This window comes from Charadrius vociferus, unplaced genomic scaffold (assembly GCF_000708025.1).
Source record: "Charadrius vociferus isolate BGI_N301 unplaced genomic scaffold, ASM70802v2 scaffold192, whole genome shotgun sequence".
NCBI lineage: Eukaryota > Metazoa > Chordata > Aves > Charadriiformes > Charadriidae > Charadrius > Charadrius vociferus.
In genome coordinates, this window is record NW_009647437.1 from 1,057,951 (window position 1) to 1,068,417 (window position 10,467).

Below are 10,467 nucleotides of genomic sequence, written 5' to 3' on the forward strand. Positions count from 1 at the left end.
TACCTTCTCTAACCCCACAGCACTGTGCCTGAACGGTGCCAGCTCAAAAACACATATGCCACATGAGCACATTCCTGGCTACTTCTGTCTATGGTAGTGGCAAACATACATTTTTACTGCCTTTTTTTGTTTTTTGTTTGTTTGTTTGGGTTTTTTTTAAAACCACAGAGCTGCTTTATCTCCAGTCTAGAAGTTCATATGGAGATGGCCGACTAATTTGAACTAACTGCAGACAAGTTGGTACAGGCGTTACTGAGTAGCAGTAGGGACCAGTAGGGACCACCAGAGAGAGAGAGATGAGCTTGGCAGCAAATTCTAATTTATTCACAACACATGGAAGAACACGTCAGCAAAGACTCTCAAAGTAAAGCACGTTAATTAGTTAAGCCTACTCAAGTTTTGTGGCTATTTTAAAATTAATAAGGTTGACTAAACTAGGGCATGGTGACAAAAAGGCCCACATCCTCGAAAGCACATTGTGAGCATGCTGAGAATTGTCTTTGTTGATCTGGATCTAAATGGATTTCAAGGTCTAATAATGAATCAATGAGTTGAACACTGTTTCCCAGATTCCTGTCTGTGATCAAGCTATTATAATGACCTGGGATTCAAAGAGTGTCTTCCACTGCATTATATTACAACAAAGCTGGTGTTAAAGAACTTTCAAAATGTGAAATTATGTGATAGTTGACTCATCACAGCAAGAACCATAAAGCTGAAATACTGCTGTTGTCTTTTTTACATAGCCATTTAGCCATATGCAAATTATACCAAGAACAGCAAAAGCAAAATAATAAAGCATGGTGAATGTCAAACACCATAACTTGCTATTATCTTCCATGGTAAGTGTAAGAGATGCTTGCATGGCTTTAAAGTTAGCAAGAAGCTTGTGATGAGAATAGAAATACTTTTGTCTCCCAAGTATCCAATAATATTTAAAAGTAAAGAAAAGTTAACATACCTGTTCCTTCACTGCTCTTCCTTTCAGACTGTGCCACTTGTATAACCTCAGCAGCAGCATCCCTTACTACCAAATCTTCATTCTGCAGCAGTAGAACCACACATTTCCACATAGCAAGGGTATCAGACAGTCCTATATTTGTTTATGGAGAAAAATTAGAATTCTATTTCTTACATGCATTCCAAGAAGTTACAGAGCTGTGCTTCCACACCTAAACACAAAAAATGCAGTGAAACACTGAAACATGGGTAGGAGAAATGCATTGGCAAACCACTAGGAAGACAATTGGCAAGAAGATCAAAACATTTTCTGCATGTGTGAACTTTATCTAGGCAGTTGACTAAGCTTGGTTGAAACAGTGGTCAACAGTTAAGAGAATGGATCTCTCTTAATCTGGGTTCAACTTTAAGTTGTGGGTGTCTGAATTTTCTACGATTTCTAGGAGTGCAGAATTCCTGTTTGGCAACAGCGAAAGCTTTGCCGCTGGAGATCGACCAAAGCAGCGTGATCGTGGATTTGCTGTTGCAATCTGCCTGGAGCAAGGGCTGCCAAACCAAGTTTTGTTCAGATACTGCCAGTAGCACTGGCCACAAATGCCATTCCCTGCAGGAAACAGCGAGTGGTCCCACCTCCCAAGGATCTACTCATCACCTACTTCTCCAACACCCACCTCACCCCACCACTCGCCAACATGCCCTGTCACCCTTACACCCACCATCTGGTGGAAGGAAGACAGGTTTAACCCATGGAGTAATCACCTGCACACAGTTAAGACTAATCACAGACAACTGCCAAGAGGGAGGTGTTCATCTGGTAAACCCCAAACAGGTAGACTCCCCATACCTCCCCTCAATTCACATCTCACAAGCCATACTCCACTTGCAAACCCTTGTGCCATTTAGTGGTGTCACACTAAGGATGGCTAGCTGAAGTCACAAGGCTGTACACATAGGTTTGGTGGGGTACTTCTCAGCTGACTTTTCAACTCTGGTTGAACATGCTCATTAAAGGAATCCACAGGAAGGTCTCTTTTAGAGGCAGCCAGCTGGTAGACATTACTTTCTGGTGATCACAGAGAACAAAGGAGTTGGTGCTTCATTGCTGCGCTGGTTTTCTTCAAGCACGTTATCAACAGGTCTATCAAAGATTTGTATTGCAAGGCTAGCCAGACAATTAACTGTATTTCACTGCTTGGCCAGAATTAATTGCTTGAGGCTTTACTACACAGGCAGAAGAAGCATTCCAGTATTTCACATAACTTCCCTATGTGGCAATAGTGTGGAGTATAATTACTTCAGAAAGAAGTTGCCTTTTTTTAGCATGACACACCCAATAATGTTATACTGGCACAGCCAGGGCAGAATAATTATTCCCTTCTAGATACGATGGCCAGCTTTCCCACCTAGACGAGTTTCTACCATGTCCAGGAGAGCTGGAAGTCTGCAAATGGATGTTCCAGAAAGACTTCTGAACCCTCAAGCAACATGATGGAGAGATGATGGGGTCATCCAGAACATACAAGTTGGCGTTCACCCTCTTCCTCTTATAAACGTACTTAACGGAAACTTCTGGGAATGACTACAACTCCATTTCATATAACCACAATTTTCTTTAACTTCTACTTTCTACTATATGCGGTCAAGCAAGCTGATGCAGAACAAGGCATAAAATTCAACCCTGTCTATATGTACAAAACCCCTTTAACTTTAAGGGAATGATTCTGGGTTTACATCACTACAATTAAACACCAGATCATGCCCTTGATTTGCTAAACCTCACTACAGTTTCACAGTTGTGAAGAACGCCAGACTCCCAATACTAGGTAGTAGGGAGGGTCGGCTTTGCATCTTTCCTCCCTTGGCCCAGTTTTCAGAGCAAAGAGCTAGTTCAGACAGCTTGTCCACTGAGGCCTTGGGGCTTTCTTTTCTGGGCTGTTTTTGAGGGGGCTTAGAGGGAGAGGTGTTTGTTTTTCTTTGTTTTATTAAGATTTTATGCAGGATACAAACTGCTGCTATTTTTTTTATTTCAGACCTTCACATCTGCTTGATTGGAAAGCATGGAAAGCAGCAGCTCTTCTGACAAGATCAAAGAGGAAACTCTGTTCTCCATCAGCTATGGACCAGATCCAAACAGCAACAGACGAGAGGCAAAGCATTTGGGAGTTTTTCACTCCAATACCTCCACTGTCTTCAATTGATATAAAATGATAATGTCTGCCCTACTAAATGCTTTAACTAGATGGCAGAGGTTAAGATTTCCAGAGTTGACACGACGAACGTTTAATAGTACATCTACCTCATGTAACAGATTTAGCTCTGTTAAATGTTATCAATACCTCTTAAAAGACACATCTGACTTTTTAAAACTAGCACTATCTACAGTTTAAGAAATACACCAATCTTCTCATCTAACAAAAAATTTGTATGCAGTCCATATACATGGTCTTAACCTACTCAAACTAAAAAACATTTAAATAACTACATTGGAATAAAATATTACAGAAACTAAAAGTATTTAAAGCTGCCTGTCTTGTTCAGGATGCAAAATAATTTCTGTAGCATCTATCACATATCTCCTGGCCCTTTAGTCATAAACCCCCTTATTCTCTGGTCACACAAAGCAGGAAAAAAGGCTAAAAGAAAAAAACAATGTCTTCTGCACAACAGACCAGAGAATTTCACTAAGCTTTGCTTCTCAGCCAGTAATGTACTGTTGAATAAGGCGGTGTTGGTATTTGTTTGTTTTCTAAAGAGACAGTCTAATGTTAACTTAAAAAAATATCATTATATCTGGGAGGTATAATGTGATCCAAGTATTAGTCATTCTTCTAATAGAACGTGTCCCTCATTTCTAGGCTGAACCCTTTAATTTCAACATTCAGCCATCACAGCTTTGTTACACTCACAGTGTTAAACTAAAACTATGTCCACACCACCAATAGAGTGTTTCAGAAAGACTGAAGTCAGGGAGCTACTACAAGCTAGTAAATCTGTACAGCAGTGTATAGTGGCCTGCAGACATGACAGCATCTCACGTCCCACTTCTGCTAAGTTCCTGCAAGAGGCTCTGCACGCGTGCTTTTTGTACCAGAATTTAAGTAAGTCTGTTTAGTAATTAAATCCTATTAGCATTTTCAAAAAAAACTGTTTCATGTAATTATGTGTTTTGACTGTGTACACATATATGTAGACAATACGTTTTAAGTCATGTATTAATGGTTTTCATCTAAAAAGATCCAGAAAATTAATGTTCAAACTACTCACCAAGAGTGAGTTTCTCATTGATCAGAAGAAACGACGTTATACTTTTAAGAACTTCAGCAGCTGCTAACAGCATCTCTGTCTGTTGCTCATCACCACAAAAATAAACTATCAGCTGAATCCATTTTTTCAGGACTTCTTCTGAAATCTGAAGGCACAAAACATGTGAGAACTATGCTGTACAATCCGGTGTTACCGCTTACCATCACATTAAACTACAGACTGATGAAGGGATACTACTCATCAGTAAATGTGCGGCTTTTTTCAAGGTGGTGAACACCACATTGTTCATTCAAAAGTTGGTTTACTGTGTCACAGATAGTTAAGACGTGAGATTTTCTTTTAGTCAGAGCAGTATTCATAGGCAATTCTCTTGCTCTGTCCCTTCATACCAGACTCACCAATTACCACTCAAGTCGAAACATATCTTTGTGTCCTCATTTCTTCTAAACATGCAAGCCAAAGACAAATATACTGGACTATAACAAAGAGAAGCAATTTTCAGAAGTATCCTACGTGTAGACAAATACATATATCTGGAAAAATAACTAAGAGCCTATGAACTGTAGCATCAATCTTATGCTTTGCTAATGATGCAATGCTTGGTAAAGGGTTAAAGCTCCACCTGTCTCCTCTGCAGATACTGGGGATGGAAGTTTTTTTTAATAAGATTGCTGAGGTACCTTGGGCTCTGATAGCACGTGCATTCAAAACACTGAAGGAATCTCCATGGTGGCTGATACACAGCAAAGCTCGCTGTCCTAGAACATGAAGAATGAGAAAAAAGAACAGGAAAGAGAAATTTCCTGGTTCAAATAAAATCTGGTTGCTGTCTTTTGGAAAATATTTAGTCCTCAGATATATTGCTAGGAAAACTATTACTTAGAAATAATGGGACAAAGCTTCGACTCTTTCCAATGTGTAGTGATGGCTACCAACTCAAATAGCGCTTCCAAGATGTGTAAACTCTGACCTCCATTGGGACAGCTGGGCCATAACCGGTAAGAGAAAGTCCTGACTTCCATAAGCAACCAAGAAAGAGTTGGGATCCTCTGCAAATGCCGCACTCAGGAGGGCGTTGGGTCAGCGAAGGTGGGGGAACCTCAAGTGCAGGTTAGATAACAGAACATGCAAACTGCAGGAGGTGGCAACCAGTCACAGCCACATGGCAAGTGTGCGTGATGGCAATTAAAAGGAAGCTTCAGAGGGACAAAACCCAAACAGATGGGGACCTCATGCACAGCAGAACAGGAAAAGCAGCACCAGCCTGACCTGGAGATGCTTGAGGTACGTGCAACTAATTTTTTTTTCTTTCTCTCCTTTCTTTCCTTTTTTACTTATTTTTAACTAAAGGAAGTGAAAAACAGAACAACCGAATAAAATAAAGAAGAGAACCAATGAAAAAGTGAGTCAAGTTAAAGGGCAGAGAAGCACAGGAGGACTCATTGAGGGATAAATGAAACCTCGGTCGTACTCTGCATCATTCTGCATGGTACGTGGCCATAAGCCTGCACTGCACTGAAGGAACCGAGCCAGAGCATGTCCTACAGATTCTTTAACAGGTTAAAAACAATGATCTCCCAAGATGTTACAATTGCTCAAATTTTGAACAGACACGTGGACTACCTAGAAAGACAGAACTTGACTTTTACCTATGGAAGACAAACAATCCCTTCTACAGATGCAAGCCCAAAGAAAGAATTTATATAGAAAACTGATGTACTTGGTCTTTTACAAAGCAGAAAGCGCTCGCTGTACAGATGTCTTAGATCTCCCAGGATTTACACGCTTATTAGAGAAAGTTGTTTTAGCATTACTATGGTTAAGATTGTTACAGCATTTTTCATTAATTCCTCTTTGTAAATTAATACAAAACTTCAGAGCAATAACACGTTCCACATCTATTGGTGAAACTAGGTTCATATGGTTATTTTAATGTTTGTAACTTGAAGTCCTTGCATTTTGCCTTTCATAAACAAAAAGATTTTACATCATAATTCATGTTCCCAATTCTTGTGTGCAAATCTGTGGCTTCCTGTTTTTTACAATGAGACAAGATTATTAGCATACAGTATGAATCAATTCTGCTGCATATCCTATGAAAAATAACAGCTATGTAAGGAAAGAAATAATCTTCATTTTAAAACAGATCATGAGAATTTTGTCTATTTTTAAATACCCATTAAGTGTTTTTTGTGTCTTTGGAAACAAAATAAAATTGTCTAGCACTAAAAGCTGCCCTAGCACTGCTCTACACGTACATATGTGACATCACAGACTAACCATTTAAAATCAAAAGAAATCTGAGCCAGTAATTTGTGCTGGTATAAATCTAAATTAAATAGTCTATAAACAGGAACGGAGAACACAGAGGCTTGAATTTTACAAGGGTTATTGTATTTACTCTAGTGTTTTAAAAACAAATTTTAAGAGGAAATTCAATGAGGAACTCCACGCAGACAACAGGCTGGTGAGCCCAGACAATGATTTCAGGCTGAGACTTGGCAGGGTCAAGACTGCACACAGTGAGGAAGGGAACTGCACCCAACCACTGCTTCAGCTTCGTGCCTTCCCCTCGGATCTGCTCTCCTGCTGGCTCCCCAGCGACCAGACACCACAACAAAGCTGCACTTTAGTCAATGGACTGGATTCAGTACATGTGTTAATCACCGTCGGCATTTCTCTTTCCACATTATAGTGACTATTTTGGATGCTCTCAGAAGTTGAAATTAATCCATCAGAAAAATTTACTTATGTATTTAAAGTGAAATGACTTCGAGAGCGATATACTGCAATGATAGTCTCTGCTGTTCCATTTCAGAACATGGCAGTGTATTCACAGAAGACAACGTAACGCCAGAAAAGGTGCAATGACACAAGAAAACACAAGCTTGGGGCTTCTATCTAGAGGAAGCCACGTTAATTCAGTCACCAAAAACTCTAGAATCACAACACTGTTAAGCAGCTCTGTTTCCCTTACCTGCTGCTGGTTTTGCAAAAGATGGATAACCAACTTGGAGGCAAATTTGAGAGCTATGCTTTGAACTTCAGTGCTGAGAAAACAAGGTAAAGGACATATCAAAAAAGAGCAGTTATTTCTGCCATCATTTCACCTCTAGAAAAAAGCCCAGCCAGTTCGTAATCATTCCTGATTACTACCAATGGGTATTTTGCAAGCTAAGCACTTGGAATTTTTACATTACAGAGCTGGACATTAAGTTTTTAGTTGATATGCAAATGAAATATGATCTTACTTTTATCTCTTTTGTGTTTATTTTCTACCTACATACTTACCATAGAAAAACACATTTGCAAATAGAAGGTGAGTCAAACAAACCAGACATTATTTCAAATGATAAAGAAAAGCATCTCATCAAATTGGTGTTAAGCTCCAAGAATATCTCTTCTACAGCTGCTAGAAATGTTACTAGTGCAGAATACGCCAACTGCTGGCCCCCGAGCCTCCATACTGCCCAGCAGGACCCGAGGACGTGGCGCTTGGCACCGTGGTCCCTGATGGGCTGGACTCACCACAGGGAAAGGCAACACCTGAGCAGTAAGGTCTGCTATTTCAGCTATTTCCCTCTAACAGCACCAGTCAGTATTATTTTACCACAAGTATCTTATTTCAGGATGGTCTTTCCTTAGAGCCCGGACACTTTAACCCTGTTTGTCCATTATGAATGGATGGACACAGCTTCTAATTCAGTACGAATGACAAACTGGCTCCAAATTTTCAGTGCTTTCTGCTGACTTTACAGTCTGATTAAAGAGTGTGAACCCTAAGGATTAGGGTTAACCACTTCTGCTAACCCAACAAGTGAAATCAGATCTGTCACTATTTCTATAGACCGTCTGCAGATAAACCAGGATAGGAGGGATGACAGACTCACAGTGAATGAACGTATGTTTGGATCATCAATTCTATGTGCTAAGGTGTTTCCCAATGACCTTTCAGGATGAGCTATGCTCACTGGCTACCATCTGACAGCCAGAGTAACTTCTTATTTCAGGAACTGTATTACTGGACGTTTACAGGCTGCTTGCCAGTATGACTTGTAGGCCTTTTTAATAATTCAGACCCATGTCTAACTTCTCTGAAAAATTCTCATCAAGAGCTCTCTTTATTCAAATAAGCCACACTCAACTTTTCTGAAACATGGATTTTTAAATCAACAGATAATCCAAACCAAATAAACTAACGCTTCAACATTTAAAGGTTTTAAAATATAAGTATTTTAACTATTATTACAGACCATACCTGTTGGAGATATCTACAATGTTTAAACTCCAGGTTAAGAGCTCATTTGGATTCATTTTTATAGAGCATTCAGTCTTTGGAAGCACATTACTGAGATCCATGTTATAAAGAATTTCCAGCACCTGCACACACAATTCACAAAAAAAGTATTTACAAACAATCTTGACATGAATGTGTACGTTTGAGATCAATAAAACACTGACTTAAACCCCACTCCAAGAACACAAAGGTCCTCTCCTGACCGTGCTAAGAAAGCAAAGAGGACATTCTTGATTTTACGCAAGAACATCTGTTACAGAATTACAGCACAACTCCTATTCAATGTAAGAAAAAACCCAAACCCACTCACACACTATTAAAAAACATCATGCATGTTTGAAATATGTTTTTAAAAATTAAGAATATAATTTACTGAAAACAGATCAAATGTCAACAAAATAGCACCCTCCTACCTTGCAAAAACACTGGAGATTCTTTTCCTTCAAAGCCATTGTGAGAAGAGTGCCTTCCAAATCAATGAGTAAACACAATACACCTCCTCCTTCTTCTGCAATCTGCTTGGAATTTATTTGTTTCAACCAGAGCAGTATTGCTTCTAACGCAAGCAGACGTACTTCATGAAACTCACAGTGAAGGAGATGAACTATCGACACTGATGGCTTGGCTATTTTCTTTGCAACAGGTGAACTGCTGCTCTGGATGTCAGGACCTGCAGTCACCCACAGCACTGATATGACAAGTTTGGTGATGCTCTGAAGATACTGTATCAGTCCTGGTACTGCAGTTGAGTAGGGAATACTGGATGCCAATTCAGAATCTGAAATAACTTTGTTCATCTCTTCCCAAAATCCAAACAATTGCATTCCTAAAATGAGAATAAAACCAAGTAAAGTGACAACCAGATGATGTTACCATCTGCTCCTGACCATGATGCGATTCTGAAGTTGAAAAACATCAGGTATGCAAAACATACCACCAGGTAAATTCAGGCACGAAATTAAAACACAATTCTCCTTCATTTTAAACTGATTCTGGATTATAAAACAGCTTTCCTAGGTATCATGTGTATTCATATTTAAACAGAAAGAAAGAAGGACACAAACTTTTCTGAAAAGTATAAATTATTCAACACATGGGATGAAAGCTTCAAACAGCTTAAAAAATGCTACAATATTTTGCAGATTGCCTGTCATCTTTGCCTATTATAGCTGTTCGATAAGTATTTCCTTAAATCAAGCTACTGATACAGTCTTGCAAATTGCACATGCTTTGCACTACTGTTGTAGGAAGTGATTAACACAAGTAAACTGTATTAAATGTATTTGGAAAAAAAATTTGTTAGGTAGTTTGGAAACCTCAAAAAGCACCTCAAAAAGCAAATACAAATATGCAATCATATTATACTTGACAGAACAGCTTTAAAATCAAAGAACAGACTGGAGAAAGTGCTGTCTGTCAGCCTACCTAGCTACAACTGAAACCCGGAGAAACATGGACAGGGCCATTCTGATAATACTGAAAATCCCACACTTTGCATAGCTTTAGTCAGAAAATGTTGCTATTAAGAAGATGCCCCTTCTACATACATAGATCTGTCCTGTGTGTATCGATCTAAAGAATTTACTGCTTAAAAAATCCAGTATGCATTTCCTATGCCTATTAACTTTGAACAGTTAACACAGCTGAGAAGAAAGGCACTGCACTGCATCAGCACAGAAACTGTGACATTTCAGCCATTTACACTGGTGCAACCTGCCCACATGGCACTGTCCAGCCCGAGAACCTTCTTTAGTGCTTGGCCACCTCCTGGAGCGAACAAAAAGGTCACTGCTATCTGTGATGCCAGAGGGTTTCAGGCTTTAGCAAAGTTGGCAATGTTGACACAAAATGCAAGAAAAAAAGAAAATCAATAGTCCTCTCACACACATATAGACTGAAACCCTCATGTGCCTCAAGCTCAACCTTCTTCTCCATCATCAGCAGGA

The 10,467-nt window shown here is 39.4% G+C and overlaps 1 protein-coding gene across 1 annotated transcript in view; it reads right to left on the reverse strand.

The window, feature by feature from the left end:
• The window catches only part of THADA (thyroid adenoma associated), a 163,314-nt gene that overhangs the window by 26,436 nt on the left and 126,411 nt on the right, over positions 1 to 10,467 (reverse strand). Inside the window, exons 31-35 of the mRNA XM_009880656.1 lie at positions 8,935 to 9,347; positions 8,483 to 8,604; positions 7,202 to 7,274; positions 4,225 to 4,369; positions 958 to 1,093 (exon numbers count right to left, since the gene is read on the reverse strand). Coding sequence (XP_009878958.1) covers positions 958 to 1,093; positions 4,225 to 4,369; positions 7,202 to 7,274; positions 8,483 to 8,604; positions 8,935 to 9,347 — 889 coding nt within the window. The remainder of the gene's footprint in view (positions 1 to 957; positions 1,094 to 4,224; positions 4,370 to 7,201; positions 7,275 to 8,482; positions 8,605 to 8,934; positions 9,348 to 10,467) is intronic.